The sequence below is a fragment of the Trichoplusia ni genome, chromosome 4 (assembly GCF_003590095.1).
Source record: "Trichoplusia ni isolate ovarian cell line Hi5 chromosome 4, tn1, whole genome shotgun sequence".
Classification (NCBI taxonomy): Eukaryota; Metazoa; Arthropoda; class Insecta; order Lepidoptera; family Noctuidae; genus Trichoplusia; species Trichoplusia ni.
Genome location: NC_039481.1, coordinates 12,446,563 through 12,472,080, shown reverse-complemented (window position 1 = coordinate 12,472,080; position 25,518 = coordinate 12,446,563). Strand labels below are relative to the sequence as shown.

At 34.3% G+C, this 25,518-nt stretch overlaps 1 protein-coding gene and 1 non-coding gene across 2 annotated transcripts; both read right to left on the bottom strand.

Moving 5' to 3' along the window:
- Nucleotides 1-3,817: 3,817 nt before the first annotated feature.
- Nucleotides 3,818-3,934, bottom strand: LOC113493615. Its single transcript, XR_003400595.1, has one exon. It is a non-coding gene; the product is annotated as a U5 spliceosomal RNA (small nuclear RNA).
- A 12,273-nt stretch (nt 3,935-16,207) lies between these two features.
- Nucleotides 16,208-25,219, bottom strand: LOC113493104. The gene is made up of 6 exons (XM_026870924.1): nt 25,213-25,219; nt 19,712-19,963; nt 19,167-19,354; nt 17,973-18,192; nt 17,329-17,557; nt 16,208-16,938 (listed from the first exon to the last, which is right to left on the bottom strand). Exons 1-6 carry the CDS (start codon nt 25,217-25,219, stop codon nt 16,461-16,463), a joined length of 1,374 nt encoding a protein of 457 aa, XP_026726725.1. The 3' UTR covers nt 16,208-16,460.
- Nucleotides 25,220-25,518: the final 299 nt, after the last annotated feature.

Genomic DNA, 25,518 nt, shown 5'->3' with positions numbered 1-25,518 from the left:
GAATCCTTCTTGAATTAAAACTTCTTCTTTTTCTCATGTCGTATAGATGATCTATATATATTTGTGAAATTCCCTGCGATACAAGGTTTAATTTTTTTACCACAAGAGTAGTATTTTAAAATAAAAACTTAAGAGATCCTTGAAAAAATTTCTTAGTTATATACCTAAAATTGATTTGCAATCCGCATTAACTGGGGAGGACATTGGTGCTTTTAATTCAGACAAGAAAACATCTCATATAAGTTCCGAATCCTGTCAGAAGCCTGATGTTAACAGTTTTTACCCAATTTACTCGTGTGAACAAACCGTAATTGAATCCAACGAAGACCTTAAAAGCGGATCTCATAAATTATTAATAATAACTTTACTCCGGCAATCTTTAAACAACTTTGACAAAGTACCTATACCTGATAAAATTATGAAGATAAACTTTCTCTTAGGCCGGTCACACACGATCTATTTTTGCTGTCGTTATCGACTTTCAACCAATAATATTAGATGGACTTATTAAATAGTTAATCAATCTAGTAAATTGGTTAAAAGTAGTTAAAAACACAATTTTTGGTGATGCAATGTATTAGGTAATAAAAGTATAGTCATAATTCAACAATTGTTTTGGCAAAAAGGCTCAAAAAGGATATGTGGAATTCATCAAAGCCAAGAAACAAAAAATCTACAATATCTAATAGAAATATATGTAAATCTGCAAATTTAAATACATACTACAAATCTTTAGCACAAGTAGCGCATTTTTTTTCAATTACCAAGACTAACCTAAAACAAAAATCCAACAAGTCACTCGCAAAAAATTGACAAGCGCACAATGCCTCATCAAAAATCGGTCACGGTTTTTCTCCCGTCACGTATTCGCTCGGCGTCCGCTACGTGTTCCACAAGATCTCGTACCGTGTACCGTAAACGGTCCGGATGAAATGGAGCGTGTGCGATGATAGTGAGGATTTCTGCATGATATGTTTATACTTGCGTTCGAGCCTGGATTTTTCAGAGTACGTTTGATCGAGCTCGTTTTATTACGTTTTGAGAGTTGATTGGAAGTCTTTGATGCGAGATTGGGAGTTTGATTTGTTAACACGAGTTTTAACGTTTTTAGAAATATCTTTCTTCTTTTTAAAACTAGCTCCCGCTATGATGAATTTAATCCTAGTGTCGCGGAGGGTTCCACAATCATTCAAATCACATGCACAAAGACACTCAGTTGAATTATGTTCATATCTGTATAATAATGTTCTACAATGATGAGCTTGCCATTATACGTTAAGTAAATAATCATCAAGTGAAATAGCTTCAGGATCAAAGGATCAGCTTCAATCAAACCCATAATTATTAAACTTATTATTTATTAACTTCATTAAATCGCATCTGAAACTGCCGATATCAACCATTTCCCCTGTCATGGGTCTGCTGATAGAGATTTCTTATCAAATTAGCAGACAAAGAAATTAGCAGCTTCAAGACACAGAAACGACATAGAACATCATGGATTATAAAATTTTCCTATTTTCTAGCCAAACATATGTTCGTATGGAAACTAAAAAAGGAAGAGTAAAGGACTTCTTCTTTTATGCAGGTCAGTAAAATATGTAATTGACCCCTTACCAATACCTGAAATAAGCTCTTTGGAGACACGAACGAAACGAGAAATGAAATAGCCAGTATTAACAAAAGCCTTGTCAGATTTAAGTCTCCTAATACAGTGCCATTTGGACATCATCGTTCAGAAGCAATTCTGGTGTGAAGTACCTCATTCATCTATATAAGAAACACTTTATAGGTACTTGTTGAAGAATCTCATTCACTTTTCAATTCCGTTCAGTAGAATGACTATTGCAAACGGAACGATCGGGTATTCTTTGAGTTCCTAATGACTGATTTAAAGTATAAAGCTTCATTGAATTAAATGAAAAGACGGGAACTGGTGTCGATATTCATCTCGTTTGGGACTTATTTTAAAATTGGTGAAATGGATTCTTTATATTATTTATGTAGGTGATATAATAGCTAACTTAAAACGTTCGAATCAACTCTTATCAATTGACTGCTATTATATTTTGTCAGGGAATGGGCTCATTAATTCTTGGTTTTTAGGGTTTAATTTAAGTAGCCGAATAGTATACAGATTGATATAAAAAAAAGAATATTTAAGACGATATTTTGAAATAAAATAAAAATTAAAGATTATCAATAAATTAAGTTAACTTAAAGTTATCGATTTATTGAAATATAGAAAAAAATAAATTAAATACTGTTTTCTTAAATGTGTGGATACTGCCAGCCTACATCATACCTCAAGGACGTTGTACTTATATTTTTTTATTCCTTAAACTTAATTCAGACTAGATTCACCTTAAAAGACATATACATGAATCTAACCACCTTATAGGATTCGCAGGAAAACTAACAGATTCCCAGACATTTTTGTACAAAAGTTTTGTCGTCCACAAACGATGTCTTTTATCATATTTGAGAGAGCCATTCTTCCACAATTGTTGTCTTTGAGAGGAGAATACGCTTACAGAATGTCATGTGCAATATACATATTGTCTGATTCAATTGTCTTTCACAGAAATGTCGATGTTTGGTATTTTTCACAGTGATAAACACTTGCATGGGGTTTGAGGATAGATTATAATGGAAAATTTGAATGGAAATTTATTTATTGTTTAAGTTTTGTCTTTTTACAAATTTATTAACATAAGATAATTTAATGACAATTAAGGTTTTTTATAATTTGACAATGCACGATTGTTTAGTGTTTAACACATTTTTACGGTTCGGACCAAAGTCTAAATCGATACCGTTGTTCATATCACGTTTGGTTTTCAAAATAATCTGTTAAAACAACAAAACTAAATCGATTTTACTGTGCACAACAAAACGTACAATTTCCTTCATAAGTGAATGTTTTACAAAGCTCGTGACCAATGGACATCATAACATTTTTCTACAATCTACAGTATAATGTTTCCCTCTTTATGTTTAGGCCGCCATACTGTAATTTGTAGCAAAATATGCTAATAAGGAAACACAGGAAAACAAACAACTAATGATTGTTATGTTCGAATGCATGTTGAAACCGGTCAAGTGGGAATCGTATTTCTGATACTGAGGGTTGCAAGCAAACAAGTTAAAAAAAACAGATGATATTTTAGTAGCAACAGAAAAAAATCATCTTAAAAATAGCCTAGCCATCATGGTTTATAAGATGTAGCCTGCTGACGGACAGATGTACAGACAGCGGAGCCTTAGTAATGGACTTCGGATGAGATCCTTTGGGCACGTACCCCTAAAAATTAAGTAGCAGAAACGCTTTCCGTGATACATTCGTAATGATACACTGGAAGCGTTTGGCAGTGAGTTGAATAACAATTTACGTTCGTAAATAATCAAACAAAAATATAACACAACAACTAATAATAAATAGTGATAATGTTGGTTTGGATATTTTTCAATTGGTTCTAGTCGTTTTTCTGGCGTTTAGCATGAAAAGAGGGTTAAGTTGACAGTTTCATCACACTTCTTTCCTTAATATTATTGTTTGGTGAAAAATTGAAACAAAAGACAAACGACTTACCACCGTATAGATCTTGTCTCGTGCCTCTACTTTCTCGCTGCGGTGTAACTCAGCTCTTATTAGGTGTTAAACCAAACTAACTCGTAACTTTCTACATTTTTTGTTTGAGATGTATGAGACCACAGGGAGACATTATTCTAAAAAGTATAATTTGAATATGTTTGTTGGTGTCTTAATGTTGGATTATGAAAACATGTATAAGCTTTTTGAGGTTTTTGGCCTTTTCATGCAATACCGCAGTAGAGTTGTCAAAAAATATAGAACTCATTTGAGTGTTCCAATCCACGGAAGTCTTTAGTGAAAGGCGAAATACTTCTGCGTTTTAAAAGAAAAATAGAGTTCATTGATTAAACTCTGTTTACCCTTCGAAATGCGTAAAAGATTGTATTGTACAATTTTAGAAAATGAAATGAAATAATAATCTAATAATCAGACAAAAGCAGAAGAAAAGAACTGGAAGAATTACTGGAACTTTTACGATGATTTGGCTATAAAAAAGACACCCTCCGAACGTTCATATTTATTTTAAGTCTTTATTGCCTTTTTTGATAGTAAAAAACGCATCAGTCTTCAAAAATCTTTCGATAAGTCATCTTAAAGAAACGCGCATAATGTTTATACAATCCATTTGCCCATTTATATACTAAGGAAATATTTTTCAAAGTCCCTTTCTAACCCAAAAAAACTTTCTAAACAGTTTTTCCAACTTGACCTTGCAACCCAAAATCCACTGCTGGCGAGATGTGATCCTTATTGCGAACAGAATAGAGTAGTGGTTTGGATAGTAGTTTAGGTTATAGTGTAATGTTATTTGGTAATCTTGGAACAGCCAGTGACGTGTCAGTTTAGTTCGCTGAATGAATAGGTGATTGATGTCTTACTGTACCTGTCGACGTGTTTGTGTTTTGTCCATGTAATTATCTTTTGAAAGGGTGTGTTGCTTTATCACGCACTTAAGGTCACCTTTTAGGGTTTGTGAGGCTACGACTAAGAATTAAGGATGTTAAAATTTAATGCTACAACGAGTTACTTAGTTTGAACTAATTGTAGGTCTACGGCTACGTGCTACGAAAAAACTACGTAGCACGTAGCGCTTATTTGACATGAAAATGAAAACATGAAAATATTTGAATCGAAATAATTAAACCTTTTTAGAATAAAACTTAAATTGATAACATTATCCAGGTATTGCTATTGTTCCTTAGCGATAAGGACCCAAAAGTCCTAAATAGCATTTTATTTTTATAAACTGAAATTACAGGTTAGAATTTCTATTTTCAATTTTAAAAAACCATAATCATAATCCCTATAAAATTTACTTATCGCACGCGTTTTATTTTCCTCCACAAAAATAGCAATACTAAGGAAAAATACAGTCAAAGCTCACAATTGAATAATAAACCCTCATTTCTCCAAGACTTTAATTATACATTCAGGAATTAGAAATAATTCTTTAAACCGACGAGGATTATTATAACCTGAAAAAGCAGTTTAAGAATAATCTAGGAAGCAAAAAGCCAATTATCATTATCCGCTTATGTCTGTAAATCGTTCTTCAGGTATTTTGATTCCCTTAGGAGTTCTAACTACGGACAATGGACCAACTTCCGTGACCACCTTTAAGATAAAAGCAACCTTATCTTAAAGTGGTTAGATTGAATTTTGTAGGTTTTGTTTGGCTTGTCCTGCTGTATGCTGTATATACTTGTCGAGTCCTATTTACCGGTGAATACATAAAAAGGTTAATGAGCAATCCCAGTGGTACGGGGGTTGTGGTCGATAAACGGTAAAGTTTGCCTTTTCTATAGAGATTATGGTCAGAATGTGTTTGTTTCAATTGTTAACTATTTTCTATGCTTTTAATACGGAATAATTCAGTTTATTCGTTTTTCAGAGCAGAGACCGGGGAGGTATTGAAAATAATTTTAAGGAAAATAATGCTTTTTGGTTTGGTTTATGAATGTTGATTAAAATAAATAAGCATCTCTTTACAAATAAATACACACACCAGCTATTTTTATGAAATTCTTCTTTTAAATTAAGTTCAAACTAATTTGTTGTGGACCTTTTTATTATAAATCAACGGTTAATAATTCTTAAATGGCTTATCTAAATACTAATATATAAAGCTGAAAGAGTTTGTTTGTTTGTTTGAACGCGCTAATCTCAGGAACTACAGGTTCAAATTGAAAAAAAAACTTTTGTGTTCAATACACCATTCATCGAGGAAGGTTTAAGGCTATAAACCATCACGCTGCGACTAATAGGAGCGAACATACAATGGGAAATGTGGAAGAAACCGGGCAGATATAAATCATAACTCATATCTTCTAACCTCGCGGACGAAGTCGCGGGCAACAGCTAGTGTCAACTATAAAGAAGTCTCTTTACAGATTTCTGAGAGTGGGAGCAATCCAAGTTATTAAAAAAATGGCTTTCACGAGGTTGACATGTATGAATGTGGATCCTAAAAACTATTAACCATTTGCAAGTGTGCCCGATGTGTCCAAAAAGGGCGATACTGGAATACCCGAATCGTTATCAAAAAGCAATCATTCTGGCTCGTTTTTATTTTGATATTGACCAGCAAAAACCATAGGTTTACATACAGCTAGGTAAAACTGACGTCACATTTTCTACCAGCAATATTCTTGCGTATCGAACATATAAAAAAAAATACATTATAAACAATTGTAGCAGTACGTGTGTGTATATGATACAGTTACCTAAATAAAATACCCCTGCATGTTTAGGTGAAGTCAAAAGGACAACACAAAATATGCTTTACCTGGCTAAGTAATACCGGCTTATTAAATCTCTGTGCAACGGTAAACTGATTTTCATGAAAATTGCTTCATACGTAGATCGTATCGTGCATTAGCGAATGATGTAATTACATTTTGAAAATTTAGCCATTTTAGGGAAGCATAACGTGTAGCTATTCCGCGTTTGAACAATATTTTTGTATGGCTACTGACTTTCATAAGGAATTTTTCTGGTGAAAATAGTAAAATATGTTTAAAAAAATAGTGGTAGAGAAACTTCTGAAGTCCAACATTTTTTTTCAAATTTCAATGGAGTGCTTATTGACAACTTTTTAAGTTATTTTCTAGATATTTGCCCTAACTTTTTTCCATAATATGATGTATATTTATTTATTTATTTATTAGGTATACCAACAGCATAACATACATATTTAACAAATTAGAAATTAAGTAACATAGTGTCTCGTATGCATGCCTATTATAGGTACACACAGCATTTATATTATAGGTGTACTAAGGTTTGCTGTCTGTTTATACATCAGGTTCATTCAAATCATCATCAAATCCTATTAGCGCTTGTCATAAGACATCATGACAAAAACAAACAAAAATAATTTACGAACGTAAGTAGGAGCGCCAAAGACACTGATTAATACTTAAAAGCATAAAAAATCAGTACCCCATAATTATATCCACCCTTAAAACGGTTCTACACACATTTGTCCCGTCAATCCGTGTGAGCATCGAACGACAGTGTGACAACACACTGTATATACAACTGAACACTCCTTCCACCATACCTTAAAGTAAAACTGTTGGCATTGCGAAAGCGAGATAGCATGCTCATGCGAGTACATGTCATAGAGCGACATCCTTTTCCCACTACAGCAAAAGTTTTACTATAAGTAGTGGTGACAAGCTCTCAGTACCGGTGCAGGTAGCACTCGGTTCACGGGGCGTCGTTAACTAGATACCATGTTTGCTTGTTTGTGTACACTTCGTTTTATAACAAGTTGTGTGATGTGATTGGATATGTCCAGGTTTTTTTTTATTGAAGTGAACGTGCACCTGCAATGCCAGAATTATGATAAATTACATTAAATTATAAAATTCAATTTTATATTATTACTAATTTTAAACGCAAAAAATCTCTCGTACAAAATATTTTTATTATTCATACTCTTGATGTACTTGTTTTTCTTACTCCATGAGTCCACGAGAGTGATCCATATCATTCTACCATCTCCGCTTGGGCCTGTCTAAGTCCTAACATGTCGCAAATGAATATTGTGTAAACTAATTTTATTTTTGAAAATTCTTTATTTCCACACACAAGATCAGAATTTACAACAATACCAAACTTTGTCTTAACACGCCTTTTTAGTCATAAAATTCGAATTCCAGGCATGAAAAATATAATAAAAATTCCACTACACACCAAAACAGTCGCAATAAATTATTCAAATAACAGCGAAATTTTGTATGAGCGAAATCTCATACCGAGACTAATGAAGGGTTATGCAGTATTTGCTAAACTTCGTATCTGGACTGCACAAGGCAAAAGCCATTAGTATTAATAACGCAGGCGTTCGGTCTCATTAAAGCTCGCTTTAACCCTCTCAGCGCCGCACGGTCTATTCAGACCCGACTTTAAGTACAGTTATTGATATCGCTTTTTATGGACACTTTGAGCCGTTACGACTTTGACAGGTTAAGGTGTGAAAAATGTTATGGTTTTGGTATTTCATATTTAGCTATTTTTAGTTTCATGTTGAAGAACTATGTTGCATTATTTTATGTTTGATAGTTCTTTAACATTCCATTTTTAAAATTTAATTTGCTGTTTCTAAACACATTAATAAGGATCAAAAAATCCAGCTTAAGTTTCAAACACCGAACAACGAATTCTTGCTCTCGAATCTCGTTCAAAACCTGTTGAAATATCTACAATTTTTTTTTTCAATCCATGAATTTTACGTAGCTCAAGTAAACCCATCTAGTTAATCCATTCTTGAAATAAAATGTACAAAACATATACTCAAAGCCGAGCTACTTACATTACCAGTGCGAAAATTGAATTCAGGACCCCAAAAAAGACACTTCATTCGTAAAAACCTAAAGTCTCTTTACTTTATCCCTTCATGGTTAATTCCATACATGTGCTCCTCTTTTACTACGTCCGAAGGTGCACGAAATCACAATTAACATATAGATGTGACATTCGACCCGAGCGGCCCCTTTTAGCGAAATTACAAAAGACACACTTTTAACAAGGTCTTGTAAAAGTTTGTCCCCAAATAACACAGATTAAAATATATCGCGCGGAAAATAAAGTGTAGATGCAGCACGCCAATGAAAACTGTTGTGTATTTTTTTTCTATGGGCAAGCAAGGGTTGTCGAAATGGGAATAGAAAATGAGGCGGTGTTTGTGCTTTGACAATGGCATTCATTAGCACGCCCTAGGGTGAGAGGGGCCGACCTGCGTACTTTTTATTTAGCATAAGTAGCTAACCAGTTAATTGTGTATGGCCGAAAATGGTGATACGATTTTATAATGAATTTTGTGGATTTAATTAAGGTTAATATTATTGGTAAGGGGTCCTTAAGACCAAGTTCGTTTATGTCGATTACTGTTTTGGGTGAAACACGTAAGCATTATGGCTTTAAATAAATCTATCAACATATTTTTTATTGATTTCACATTTCTGGTAAGTAGGGTAGCAAATTAGTAGTTTTCTAGTGTACTTTAAAGTTGAATTTATCCAAAATATGTTTGACATATATATTTTTTTAATTTGTCATCAAATTATATTTTTTAAATCTCAATTAAGCTTATCGAGGTCCACAATTGGGTATAAGACTTCATCCAGAGTTCCTATAGCGTCTTAACTTAGTATACTTAATCTAAATATTCATTGAGCTTTTTAAAACAATATTTTTTCAAGATCTAACCATTACTTCTCATTGGAGGCTATAACCTAAAAAACGTGTCACTAACATCGACATTGCATCACCATTTACAAGGTTTATTGGTCGAGTGACTTTTTTTTAAAGTGCAACGCGGTATTCCCGAATATGTGAACGCGGGGTTTTATTACCCCGATGTACCGAATTCCGGAACTTCAAATTACTTTTTTATTAAGTATTGTGCCGTAAATAGAAACAGGCTTTGATATGAGCGTTATTTTGGCCTCACTGGAGGTTCGGTAAGCTTGTGGGTGTACAAACGTATTTATTTTGATGTTTAGCTATTTTTAACGTGTTAATTGGCAGTGTCAGCAACAAAAGTCGTTTAACAGAATGATATGTTCAAAACGACTGTACACAATAAAATTTAATATTTTGTTTTGCTGTTATTTGAAAAACAGACAACTAAAGTGTTGTCAAAACGTAGTAAACTGAGCCACTATTTTTTTTAATTAGATCTAATATATAAAATTCCCGTGTCACGATGTTAGTTACCGTACTCCTTCGAAACGGCTTTACCGATTTTTACCAAATTCTATATGCGTATTCAGTAGGTCTGAGAATCGGCTAACATCTATTTTTCATACCCCTGAGTGATAAGAGTTGCTCACACTGAAATTATGTTTTTAGTTTTTGGACGAATTTTTTTGCTTTTATTTTTTTAAAATGTGCTATTACAAATACATATAACTAGAAATAATTTACCAGGGAAAAACAACGTTTGCCGGGTCAGCTAGTTTTATTATATAATTATATGTTTGTACTTACTATAGCTGAATGTACTACATTCAAATACATAATAACAGTGTTTTAAAAAAACGTAGTTATTAATACTTACTATAAAATATCGATCATTTTACCTCTAGCTTGGATAATTAAGGAAAATAGAGACATTTTCATGAAAGGCAAATCCCCAACGTCAATCACGACTTTTTAGTAAAACTACGGGCGTATAAGCGAAAAGGGGCTACCAAGGGATTACGTTGGACATATTTGAATCAATCCCTGGAATCCGATTAGCGAGCATTACTTCGGACTATGTAAGTTCTTCGAAAAATCATATTTTCAACCGATTTCGAAGTTGGATGTGGATTCGACTATATTTTTTTTGATTGGAAACGGTTTTATAGGATTAAAAGAATTGAAGAGTGGATACTTGAAAAAAAAATCACATGTTTGTTACGCTGAAAATTTAGTCGCAATTAAAGCAATCTCTACAATGCCTATAAAACGTCACCATTAATATCGATTTCACGTATAGGCACTTATCTCCTATCTTTTTTATTCCTAATTGCCTATAAAAGAAAAAAACTCGAATTAGTCCATTAGACAGATTGCTTAAAACTATCGGATAATTCTTTCTTATTTTATCATGTATAATACAAAATATAAAGCTGACACATGAAGTTGAAATCAATTGTCACGTCACTTATCAGTTCACTTTTTACCGACATACGACGTAATGAATCCAACATTTTCAAAAATCAACTAGATCTACAAATTTGTTTCGTCAAATACCAACCTATTAGGTACTCACAAATTCATCAAAAGTAAATTTCAACTAAAAGTGTTCTCCACTACCAGTAAAAGAAAACTCCCAAACAAGCTGCCATCAGCCCGTAAGCACATTAACCCAAAAGCTTCTGTCTTACCATCGTCAACGTCAACCAATCCTCCAGCCACTAATTTGACAAGCGATCTCAAACAAAGATTAATGTTCAAAAAACATGTCCGAATAAACAATAACGCGAAAACAGGTGTTTATAAAAACAAGCGAACATCGATCAACGCGTAACATAGCTTTTTGTTGCTTACGTTCACACAGAGGAAGACAAATGGAGTCTGGTGAAGCAATCTATTTCACTAAGGCAACGCATTTATAGGAAAACAGCTAGGAGAAAATTTTAACCCCTGCATTCATAAATAAAATATCAATGATTGCATGATTGATTTAACTGTGTATAAGAGGTTTTATTTTATTTCAGGTACTTCATCATAAGTGGAAATTTGATGTAGAGTACTTGATTAATTTAAATCGTAAAATTTAATCCCTATATTTCAATTGGAATGTGTGTTTAATTCAATAATTTAATTTTTTTTGATTGATTTTAAGTGGACACTGAAAGAAGGGAATGCCAATTGCCAACGTCAAAATTATGCTCTTACTTTTATATTTAGAAAAAAATATTTATGTAGGAATATTTCATCAATAATACTTTCCTTTATTTGCACTCTGATCTTCTTGATTTTATTGCAAAAAAAATAAATTAAATGATGTAACGGTTTACTCACGCGTATTTATCGGGGTAGCCCGACTAGTTTCGGACCCAACCGGAGTCCTGAATCATGAGCAGACGCGGCGGGATCGCGAGTCGAACAGTTCGACTCGCGATCCCGCCGCGTATGCTCATTAATAATGAATCAGTCTCACGATAGTTATTATAAAAAAAATATTGATATTAAAATAATATTTTTCATTGACATGTTAAAACATGCTCGAAAAACAGTTTTACAGTAACTTAGCTAGGCTTTTCAATTACATGTATTCATTGCTTGTGAAAGCAAAAGGGCTTCCTAACGCTTTAATATTCAGGGCTAAACGTTTAGCCAATTGTATTGTCAATGGAATTCGTGTTTATTCTGTTGAATTTGAAAGGTAATTTCCATAGTACTTGTCCATTTCTAAAAGCCTTTCCTAAGGGATGAAAAGGAGTTACTATGAGCTCTGAACGAAGTACTGTTGTTATTGTGCAAGGGAGATGCCATTATGCGTAGTATCGCGCCGTCTCGCTTTAAAGAAGGTGATAGTTTTGGCACAGGGCTGATAATACAGCATTGTTGTTTTGTTACCTATTTAGTTTCATTAATATTTAATGATATTTTGTTTAAGTTTTGAGGCGTTTCTGTAGTTATTACGTCCTGTCATTTTATAGGAAGGGTTTTTTGTAGTTCAAGAAGTATGATAGTATGATTTAATTGTTTGTTAAAATGTCCTGACACTATTCATGTTATGTATGTATTGCGATTGTATTTAGAAGTACTAAAAAAGCATTATCGAATTAGTTTAACTGAAACAGAATTTCTGACTAATTTAGATAAAATCGGATTTTACTCATCTACAAATCATACATGAAAAACTAAAACATTCTAATGCCTCTAAATGAAACAATATCTAGCGTTATCTGTATCCAATAACTACACCCAAAATAATTTATCACTGAACTAAAAAGTTTTTAGTCCTAAACACAAATTACGTACAGATAAAACAATATATTTGTACTAATATAAACTGTTTTAGCCTATTTATTCTTTTAAACGTTTTAGGGTCACTAACAAACACAGTTAACGAATTTACATTGCGAATGGTAATATCAAAGTCTGAGGATCTACGAGCACGTCTTAAAGTAAGAGTGCTATGGTTGTGGAAGCGAGACAGAGCGATACCCAGTATAGAGCGGTATCTCTTTTCCACACCCGGTATTATATTACTATAAATAGTTAGATGTAGTAAATAATGTCAACTTTGTTAGCCTGAAAGAGAAAATGTTTATAAGCATACAATTACCTTGGAATCTGTTCTGGTATCTTAGCGTTAGCTATTCGATTTTACCACTCTCAAACAAGCAACTCATTATCATCCTCAACTCTACCTTGCTATGGTTGGTTCGGCTTCCAGGCCATCCGGATGCATATCAGTACCAGTAGTTTAAAAGCAACTGTCTGACCTCCTTTACCCAGTAACCTGGACAACATGACACCAGTTTCTGACGACCCGTAACGACTGTCAAAGATGTATAAACAAGAGTCGGTATCCACAATTTAATGGGCCTTCCGAATAATTCCGAAACACAGAGGAACTCGTTATGACATAGATGGTCCCTCATCCACGTACCGACGATATCAAGTGACCAACAAAAAAGTCAGCTAAAGAACTATCACTCAAATATGTCCCTACTAATGTTGGGCCCACTGTACATTATTCCAGCTAAATAATTTACCGCGATAATGTTGTGTTTCGACTCTAGGGACCAATATCATTATCCAACGACCCCGTATTTAAATTAGAGTCGCTTTTGTTTCTATTTCAGGTAATTCCAGTTTAATTAAAGTATGCTGAAATGGTTAAATAGGTTGTATTATGTTTATTAAATATTTGTTTTGGAGTATTAGTAAATGTGTTATAATCTTATGTGGAAATTAAACCTTAAGGCCCTTTTCCATATCTATAGTAAAATAAATGTTGGACCATTGATCACCATGATTATTAGCTAGTTTCAAATTTCAAAATCTGAAATCTGTGGTTAACCACTTTTTTTCATTTTTTGGTTTCGGAGAAATATTAAACAAAATAGGAAATCATTGTTCTCACCATCCACGGCCTATAAGCCTCCTCATTTCCTCCTCATTTCTACTCTTCTGTGCCAGCCTCATCCATAATCGACCTATTAGATCTTATACCATTTGACTAATTATAACATATTAATTTTAATTCACCTTGGTCTTGGGTGACTCAAGAACTTCGTGCATACGAAACCGGTCTTAAAATCTAAGTCTAACACGATCCATGACGTAACAATTTAAAGTTTAAAGCCTAAGGTAATTTAGAAATATTGAAAAGATCCAGGTCATTCGTTAGGCAGCAAATCTATTGTCTATAGAGCGACAAAGCCTCGAGATTGATTAACCGAGATACTTGGTAATTAATCTTCTTCAACTATACTGAAGTAGTCTTCTACCTAAAATTGTTAAGGCTGTTTGATGGGAGCCACTTAGCAAATCTTAAGGTGGATTCAGACTACTTGCAGAAACCTATAGTGATAGATTATTAGATATTTCAAATCTCTGCTAATAGTATTAGCAATTTCCTCCTTAACAATTGACGGTTTGTGCTTCCTTTATACCAAATTTTTTGTAAGTCAATGTTTATCTATTGATTACCAAAAAAATATTTTTCTGCCTATTTGTACCTAATCTATTCCCAAGTCATCTATAAAACCTTTATATTAAGCTGTACTTCAAAACCTTAAGACAAAGTTCCATTAAGTCCCAACTAATTATCACATTGTTGGTTCATAAATCTTTGAAACCTTTCGTCAAGTCTGCAAAGTTAACGTCACCAAAGGTTGCATTCAAAAGTTTTATTGAGTTTCCGCAGAGAAAACAGGTGGGCTCCGTAATATTTAGGAATTTCCAACTAGTTTCGCGAGTTTCTCGATTGGATTGACGCCTCGGGTGAATACTGTTTTATTCATCCGTTTGCATTTGAAATTTCGCGTTTTATTGGCAAGAACCATTGTTACTCAGTCGACGGTGAGAGTACACTCGAAAGTCGAAGTTAGACTAAAGAGTTTGGTAAACATTGATCGTCTATCGTACTGGCTTTCAACTGTTTCTTTTTTTATCGAGTTTTTTTTGGCTTGGCTACCAGTCTTTTTTATTGTTGTAAGAATTTTCATTCTTACAACACTGAAACTTTCTGTTTTTGGGACAGGACTGAAAAAATATCAAGCCTTTACTTTACTGGGCCCAATAATATCGGAAAAGCAGATTCAAATCAATTTTGAGATCTGTTTTTGTTACTGTAAAGTATGTTTCCTCTCTATTTAATTGCAAGTATTATTTTTTGAAATTTATTAATTCTGCTTTTACTCTATTAAGACCGACTCTCAAAAAATAATGTGACGAATAGTTTAGTTTCATATGAAACCATATGCTCTAACATCTAAAAAGCGGGATAAATAAACTCATAACAACGTTAATGCTCTTCCATTATCCAAAAACGATGTCAGAGATTTCTGGCGATGGTAAAAAAATGCGTACTGACTAACACGTGTCCTGATTCTTTGTCCAATAAAACAGCAAGTAAAGCTAAAATATTTTTAAGGAAGAAAAAACTAAATTGCATAGTGTCAACACTACATGTCATAATTGTTAGTAGGCAGTACATGATGAAAAAAGTATATTAAAAAAGGTGACTTACTGCAATAAAGCTAATCGTTGCGCTGCAGAAGTTTCACCGGAACAGATAACACACACACTTACACAAAGTCATCTAGATTTAACTAAGACACATTATGCTTGTCACATGCTAAGGTCAAACCAGCGACACTTCAAGTACCTACAGTTATTGTCGTGGTGACCTGTACGATACCGAGAATTCAGTCAAACGTGAAAATATTTTTAAGGAAGGTACTTTTCTTCTCTCAATATTTGTATCAGAGTATTTTGAGATAGTAACTTATATATTTTTCTATATACCTACAAACTGTGGAGTATTTGAAAGAATGTATTTTATCTTGCAACAAAGAAAAGGAATGATGTCGTATTCCCTTTTTATTTAAATTCCTTCCAACTTTATAGCTTTTAGGACAGCACCCAGTTCAAGGCCAACCGTATTGGACCGCATGTAATCCCACCAGGGGGTCAAATATTCACCCTTAAAATAAGACCGTTTCAGCTGTGGAAGCGAGATAGCGAGATGGCAATCTACGCGATGTAGAGCGGCATCTCCCTCGTACAACGGCGACACTCTTTCTTTAAGAGGTGGGTATAGGCCCCCTGGGACGATTTTACCGAGGAAAATCGGGGAATTTAGTCGTCCAGTTAACTAGTGTAATGTGTTCAGAATTGTTTTGATCCCCTTGTGGCCGAAATACACTGGTTTGCTCGGGCTATTTGTGTGTTTCAATTAGACGCTGGGTTGTAAGGACAATCAGTATAAATCTTTTCAGATCTCTACTTACATTCTTTGCTGTTGGTCTTTGGGTTATAAAAGAAAAAAAAAACAAGGTTTAGTTCAACACAATTTTATTGTTTCATTACAATTTCAGCCTTGCTTTTATAAATAGTTTTATAAATTATTTACATCACAAACCTCTTTCATTTTCGAGTACAAATTCCGTAAAAAGTTTTTTTTTTCAAATTTTGTTCTTTATTCAAATTACCATTACTATTCTGTGTAGATATGAGAAAATAATTTTCATTTATGATACAATGATAACATGGGGTACGATATTAAAGAAATGGATCCAATGAGGAAATTAAATGATGTGGATCCTAAATCAATTGCTTACAATAACGATCATAACATTCTTAAATGGTTATCTGTTGAGCTACAATCGCTCTTCTCGTACTGTCATTGACGAGAGAGTCCTAGACTATTAGCTAACTGCGAACACCGAGAAACTACTTCATCCTGTAGAAGACTAAACGACATGGCTATCAAAATGAGTCCAAAAACCAAGTACGCACAACACGCTATCATCTGCACGTATTCGCTTCTAGTATGTTCTGTGCTTTGTTTACTTGTTAAAAAGCTGGTGGGGACGAAATCCCCGAAGCCTATGGTGGCTAGCGCTATGAAACAGAAGTACGCAGCGTCGAGGAAGCTCCAGTTCTCCCAAGCGGAGAAGATGGCGGCGCCGACACAGATGTAGGCGAGGAGAAGGAATAGCACGATCCCGACTGGTATGTGGCAATGTTCGATGCCATGGTGGATGTGATGCTGAACGCTGGTCGACGCGCTACTGCTAGGCACAGTACAACTCTTCACTTTGTGGTTCTCTTCATTCCAAATCAAAGGCACTCGAGACGGCGTATCGTGGGGACAAACTCTGCGAACAATAAAAACTAAAATAAAACACGATCGAAAAATAAAAGCTGACTATCCAATTATGAAAATATTATACATTTTGATAAACAATTACACGTAGGGGTGAATAATACATGAACGTAACAAATTAACAATGTATTTTACATGATGGATAGCTTTTGTTTTGGCTTGTAAATCGGACGTCGCTGTGTGCTGATCAAAGATAATTAACATGCTAACTAGAAAGTAAACCTGACTTTATAATAAGCCACAAAAAACTACCTTTATTAAATTTATTTTTACATCAGCAATATTATTTTTCTTTTATTTACGACACAATGGGAACAGAATCTTTCTTTTTAATTTATGAAACAATGGAAAGAGGCCATCATATAGGAAGAAAAGCACTTACGATTCATCAGGATCTTCCGAGTCATCAAGCTCATCATCACTTCTATTTAGCTGAAGCTCTCCGCACTCTTCAGCAATCAGTTGTTCTATAACAGCTCCTCTCGGCCTCTGGATAGTAGACCTGCTTCTTCCTCTTGCAGGACCATGGACTGTGGCCAAACATTTGGTACTGCCGACGGTCTTCTTCCGATCTAATGTTTGAGTTTGTAGAGCTGATGATGTATGAGGTTCTGATAAAAAACAATACAGAATTTAAGAATACTAAAGTATAAAAGAGTAGTAGAAAAAACGTTTAATTTTATAGAATGTCGGAATAAAAATGTAAATTTGTAAGAGAAAAGTTAAAAGATCTGTTTAAAGTTGCTAAGGAAGATCCACTTGTAAAGATTGGCCAAAGATATGCTAACATAACGGAAATGAAGTGTCCAACTATGAATTTAAAATCTATCGCAGTACCGACCTATTTTGCATTTTAAACTTATTTTATTATAGATACGACAGTAAAACAAATGACCTGTCTTAAGGATGAATGATTCTTAACAAAATCAAAATGTTTTATTAATTTCAGTTGCACAAATCCAAAAGGACATTCTTATGAAGAAATTCTTAAAACAAATAGGTCACTTAATGTTATTTAAAACTTACCATCAACCAAGGCACTGCGCTTGACTCTACCTAAGGTGGCTGCCCTTGGACTGGATGGGGCTCTCTCAAAGACCTGCGAGTACTGGCCTCGGTCTCCGGCCCTTGCCTTTACTGTTCCAGGTGACCTGTGTGACCTTGGTGGAAAGGATGTGTACTGGTTGTGCTCAGCCGGCTGGGGAAGCAGACGCTGTTGCTCATGTAGTTGCAGATAGTTTTCAGGCTGTTAACAAAAATAAAATTAGTCAGATTTTTTGTCCAGGAAATGTAATAAAATTGTATTTGCCCGTGGATTTATGTAAAAAACTACTTATCAAGTGCGAGTCCGGCTCGCAACACAGAGTGTTCCGTAGAAATATGCTAAAGATGAAGACCTATGGGGTAAAGTTTTGGATGGAACCTCAAATTTATTTACCATTCACCAACAAATTTATAACGGGTTAACCTCAATATTTATCATAAGTATTTGTCAAGGCATTAGTAAAAATACATCATCTTTGATTATTTCAAGACTAGCTATCGTGGTTCATGAGATACAGCATGGTTACCTGGACCCACATTAATAGGTCCCTTTTTTACTTGGATACTTTGGGTACGGAACCCTCAAAACGCTGGCTATGTCCAATACGGAGCAGTTGAGGGCTTCAATAAAATTATCCGAAAGTACTTTCATGAATGTTTGTCGCTTAACATTATGCCTAATTTTATATCTGAGGATGCCACATGTGTGTTTTTGGAAATCTCTGCGCGGTTTTATAATTACAAGCGGCCGTTAGAGCAGTCGTTAGGCCAACTACATCTCATTGTTCATTACGAGGGCTTGCCTCGGGACATTAATAGGCTGTTACAGTGTTTATACAGTCATGTGTGTCACCAAAAACCTTTTACAGTTCCTAGTATTCAACTGAACAGCATTTTGAGGAATATGACAGTGATTTGATAAAACCACCTCAAAGTGAATATCACGAAAAGTAAGCTCGAGATTATAAGTAATTTATAAATTAATTACAAAACTAAATCAGAATCTAGATTCTCCGTCAATTGTTTAAGGTAATTTATCACTGCGAAGACACCAATAAATTTCAAGTCTATTTATAATGGAATTTATTTGGCTGAACTGCTTTAGGTAACCTAAATACATTTTTTTACACCTTATTCCTTGGTAGTGAGGAGGGAGGGGGTTCTTAATCTACTTACTTCTCCTTCCTTTCTCCAAGTATTGGGAACTTTTCTCTTAGTAGCTCTCAGCCATGCCAGACGTGCCAGTCTGGCTAGTGAGGCCCCGAGTCCTGCGAGGCATGCCAATGTGAGGGGCACTCCTGCTGCAGCATATGCCACTGTTGCTGCTCGTCCTGCCGCGGTCCGTGGAGAGACATTACCATATCCTAAGGACAGATGAAAAATAAGTCACAAAAGTAAAAATATAGACCATATTCCTAAAGTTGGAGAAATGTATTTGTTAGTTAAATCTATGGACAATGTTATTTGAGACTTTTGACTCAGCAACAATATGAAGAGGAATTACCAGGGAGAAAACTTAATTAAAATGTAGTATTTTAAGATATAAATAAAATAGATAGCAAAAAAAGTGTTTCGTCATACACGACATACACGTGTATGGCGAAACACTTTTTTTGCTATCTATTTTATGTTTAAAGATTTCTTTGGAGTCACAAAGTAAACATTTTAATTCCAAACTCGACGAAATACGAGTATCTTGATGCTCTGATCATCAGCCTTACCTATAGTAGTAATGAGTGTGATACAATATATCAGAGCTCCGGAAAAGGTCCACTTGGAGTCCATGGCCAGCTCTGGAGGTTGTGCTTCGGGTGACTGCCTCGCTGCCGCCACGATTGAGGACTCGAACTTGCGGAGTTGCTCGTGAACCAGTCGTGTCCAGTTCCTCTCGTATAGGACATTCAGGCGTTCTGTAACAATGATGACAGCATTTTTGAAATATGTTTTTAGGCAACAGATCAGCAGTCCACTAGCTTAGTAGGGTAAAGTGTAAAACGATTGGACGCGCGATTTTTTACTGCGTAGGACAAGTATGTGTGTGATATGTTTGTCTTGAGCATGTGATTGGAATATTTGTGAATCTCCGCGGCGATAAAAGGTTAAATACTTTAAATTACTTAGTGCGGGTATGTAATTCGGCCCCTGTAAAATATTTGATTTTCATAATAACAACTGCTAAATATTTAATTTGAAATAAAACCTTTCTAAACTCCAATAAAACAATTATTACTAAGATTAACTGTTTCTTACAGACTGGAATTGGCTATCTCAGGCTCTGAGTATTTGTGATAAGATCTCCACTGAATAGACTATTATAATTTCGATGGGCCAACACTCAAATTAACGAGCGCCACGATCAGGCTTTGTTTAGTTTAATCAAAAGTGAAAAGTACAATTTAACTTTTAAGGGGAAGAGTTTTGTAACGACGCGCGTCAGATTGTGAATAAGATTCATTTACATTGTCAATATTTTGTGCTTGATCTGATGTCCTTGTTTCTGTAGTATCATTAAAACAAATGACTCCCATTTCATCAACGTTTGAAAGTTTTGAGTATTTTACTTTGGAGTTGTCTGTGTCAATAGGTTTTCCCTTGTTTCTAACAACGAATTTTTGTGAAACAAAATTGTGGTCTAGATTTATAAAGAGATTTGATTGATTGACCTCTCAGAAAACTGTGGGTGTAGTGTGAAAATTGTTTCTTGAGACATTATTTTAATATTAAGGTAATTGTTAAACTCCTGATTTTAGAGATTACGTGTGCGTAACCTTAAAAGAAAAGGTTTTTAAAAAAAAATGCAAATTGATGATTAATAGATGTACTATTAGTTAAAACTCTCGCCTCAATACGAATAAGCCGAATAAAATCGAACAAGATTCGAATAAAATAACAGAGGTATTTTAAACTATGAAAACAAGCCTTAACAGCAGGTTATTTAAGTCTTCACAATAAATTGGATCAGTGAACTTCAGAAGAAGAATATCAAACAATTTATCTCAGGTTTCCAATTAGCCCCAACTGTTTGGGATACGAACAATTTATGTAGGTAACTGATTTGCTTCGATATTAATAATAAAACAAATTTTAATCTACGGTTAAATATTATCTAACATTTGAAATGATGAACGGTCGATTAGGTTTTATTGGATGTGATTTGGATTTATAAGCAATTTTGAATTTTGCGTGATTTATTAGGCTAGGTTTGTTTTATTACTCGAATTTATTGAAAGGGGCTTCTTAAATAAGGCTCAATACATCATTGATAATTTTATTTTAGTAAGTAGCCATAAGATTATTAGCATGTTTATACTATTTTTTGTTCACTTTTAAGTTAAACTATTTTGAGTTCATGACAACAACATCATTTGCGGTTTAAGATAAGACGTTTGTTTATTTAGGAAGAACGCTTGCAATAACTGTCTATAAAGCTATGAAACATTAGTATTTACTGTTACTGATTTCAAGACAGTTCATGGTTTTCCCTGGGATACATCGAGCTTCAGTGATTCGATCGGTTCTGTATAACCTGGTATACAGGCACGTGTAGCGGGCTAGTCCCAGGTAAAGACCGACAAACTACGTGTTTCACTCGTCACTGCATTCAAAAACACGCAAATTTCATTAAGCTTGTATTCTTTCCTAGGTAATCACTCTTCTAGAGAGCTAATTTAAATTCCGTTTGTTTACAGCACATCAGTACAGTATGTGCGTTTACGAAATCGGTTTTCTGTTAATTGGTCTTTGTTTAACCTAGTGTCGATTGTTTTTGGTAGTAGCGAGATCGGGTTGTTTTTTTTTTGTATTTGCAAGTGTAGGTAATGCAAGTGTAGTTCAAAACATTGTTAGTACTAAATTGCTTGTATAGTGTTCTTGTATTTGTCATAAACTGAAACGGAGATTAGGACATATTTTGAGTTACTTTGTTTTTGCTTTTGTATTATCATAATAATTTCAAAACGTGTCACAAAAATTATTGGGACAAAGAAGGAAAATTATATAGGAAAACTTATTTATGTAAACAAAACATATTATTTTTAATATTTGAATTTGAATATTTAATTTACAAACTTAGCAAACAACTACATGTTTTATGAAACATTAGAATTAAATTCGAAACTAATTTCATATCGACGTTCTTGTTTGTTCAACGTAATTAGATCGACAATAAATTATTGGTTTTCAGTATGAATGAGTTATGACACTCGTAATAAATCATATGAAGGAAATACAATGTCAAAATTGACATTCGTGAAATATGTGTCATTGAAAATTGTTTACCGAAAGTAGTTATAATCAAACTGATTACGAGTAGGATAATTACGGAACTATCAATTTGAATTCTACCTACTAAGAAATAATTCTTAGGATTGCAAATATGGAGAGTTTTGGTTTGTAGAGACATATGATATGTAAGATGATAATCGTATTCTGCAGGTCATTGGTAAATTATTCAGCTGAGTCAGCGAAAATACATTTTTTTTTCAAAAAAGTGACTCCCCCTATAAGCAATTTAATCCATGTGTCGCGGGTGGTTTCACAAACATTCAACTCACGGGTACAAAGACACTCAGACTCAGAACAAGTTTTTGTGGATCACACTTATGCTCGTCCTATACGGGGAAATCCACGACAAGTCGCCCTCAGTAGGGTTGTCGTGGTGACCTCTACCACTCAGCTAAAAGGCCAAGCATAAGAGCAGGTAGCATGGGTGTAAGAAACATAAGACTACGCCTTCTATCCAAAAATATATTCAAGAAAAATTAGTAAATACTGTTGTCGCTCACTATTAGGCAGAGATAGAGCTAATCTTCTTGTGTATTCAAATGCTCAAGTTGACTCTCCAGTTTTCAGTTCCATGGTAAATATCAAAGAAAATTGTATTTTTGTCATGTATTTCTTTCTATTTCAATATCAAACAAATGCAAGCCAGACAAGTGACTGAGAGTGTATTTCAAAGAAATCTTTGAATGTTTTTAACTCACAGAGGAATCGTCAAATCGATACGTTTGCCATATGAGTTACAAAGAATTTTAAATAGCGCAATTTTTGCATACAAGAAATAGTCTTGTTTAAATATTAGTTCTGCTGGGTATTTGAATAGAGAACGATAAATACACTTTATTCATAAATATTTATAGTTGCTATGGACATGTTACATGTAACAACTGGATAGATAAATGATATTCAAATCATTAAGATGGTGATAGTAGTAGCCGGAGATGGCAGGGTGAGATTGACACCTTCTGCAAAACTTCAAAAAGTACCGCTCTGGACTGTGTGGAAACTGTAGATTTCATTGCATTAATGTGGGAGAAAGAAGCTTGAAAAGAAAAAGAAAAATATTAATAGCGAATTCTTTTTTAATTTCTTATCCATTGGGCGTTAACATTATAATGCAGACCAACCAAAGTAGGCCAGTGTTTCAGTTTATTATCACCCCCAGTTTCGTTAATCTTATTTTTAACACCAGAGCCATCTAAAAATCCAATCAAGAGCAACTGTTGACACAACGTCGATTCGCAGGAAAAAATCCTGGTTCAAACATAGATAGAAAGCGTTCAGTGGCAGCCCTATCTCGATCTGTTTACGGTTTCTATCTGAATTGGGTTCGTGATCCTGCATTCCAGGGGTGTCGCGTTACCTCAACGTAATTGATATTGACGTAAGGTATTCTGAAAAATGTCAAGAGCCATTATTTTCTGTGCCAAAATATATTTATGTAATAGTGGTGTTCTTTGATAACATTGAATTAATTAACGTTAGTAGGCATGGTTTACAGCATATTTTTGTATTTGCTTTATATTGTATCGGGAATATAATTTTTATCTAATAATTATGAATAATAACTCTTCGTTAAAGTGAATACTTTACTTTATACTTTAAATTTATTCAAGCATAACTTTGCCTGTCAAAATTTATTAACAATAAACTTTAATATTTCCCATCTAAAAAGTGTAATATAAAATTATTTGAAACAAGGTCCGTGAAGGTTGCCTGTATTCTGCTATTTTACGATATCCGAACATAAAATTGAGACGGTATCATTTCGGCCATGAATTCAAACGCAGGTCGGCCTATAAACTGTGTACCTTGAGGTGATATTTGAAACTTCGCCAACGGAGACGTGGATTTAATAATGTTGGAAAAAATTGCATGGAGAAGTCATGCCCGATCATATTTTACTTAGTAAATAGTCTTACAATATCTAGCTTTAATGATCAATATTAATTTGTTTCCCGCATTAAGAAATTTTGCGCGGTTCGTAACACAAACATTTACATGCATAAATACACCTAGACTTAGGACAAAGCCAACATTCGTGGATCACTCAATGCCCTACCCTACATTGAAGCCGTGACACGTTACGGTCTGTGGATTTGGCGTGGATACCTCAACGACTCGGCTCTCGGTGCAGTCTTAAATTGAAAATTTTCTCATATAATCTTCAAAATAATAATTAGATACGGACTCTCTTTTACCATTCCACTCGAATTGTAAACTGCAAGTAACAAACTATCTAAACATCAAAACGTCAGAACATACCTAGTAGTTTAAAATTAGGGCATTAGGTATGGAAATCCGAGCAAATTAATTAACGTTGCTTTCCAGTCTCGAAATTCAAACAAACAGTAAAGGTAGATATCTAACATGATTTAATGCCTATTATGTCATAGACGAAAATACAAAGCGCGTTCCACAAATGTAATTAGTTAATTTCTGGAACTAAAATATCAAATAAACAGAACCTCATTTAATTTATTCAAAGCTGTTTACTCACGCATTTATCGGAATTGCCCGACTAGTTCTCCTCTAGTCGCCAACGCCTCATCAACATGTGATTCAAGACTCCAGGTGGGTCCGAAACTAGTCGAGCGATACCGAAAATACGCGTGAAAAATTGTTGAAACAATTCAGCAAAAATCGTCCTCACTAAAGTTATTATAAAAATACAACCTAAACTGGAATTAGGACAGGCTGCGAATTTATGAAAACTCAATTTTACGGAACACGAAATTTACTACAGGCGAAATTGTTTAAAAAAAATGTTTTATCAATTCGGGAGATTCGGAATTCCGATACGATGTTGCTAGCGGGTAGGTATTCGGTATACATAGTTGCAACTTATACGGCTCTCGTTCGAGATTTATTCCCGTACGATTTTTATTTTCTCTCCATTCGAGCGTGTTGCGGCTGATACGAGGCCGTCCATTTTGCAAAATACCACCCATCGTTCTGCAATGGGAACGAAATTTTTGTATTGTAGAGAGCGTTTGAAAATATGTTGAGTACGTAAATATCGTATGAGTATGAGCTTTTATGTATTCAACTTTAGACTTTTCATTCTAATCTGTTCCGCTCGCTAAAAATCGAAAATGATCCCATGTGAACATAAAATTGAGATATAAACTATACGTTGTGTGAATTCACATTGTAAATATCCATTTAGTTCTTTTTGCGTGACGAAATAACAATACTAGTATTGGTAGCAATCGCTTAGGACAATAAAATAAGGGAGCGTTAAGGGAGA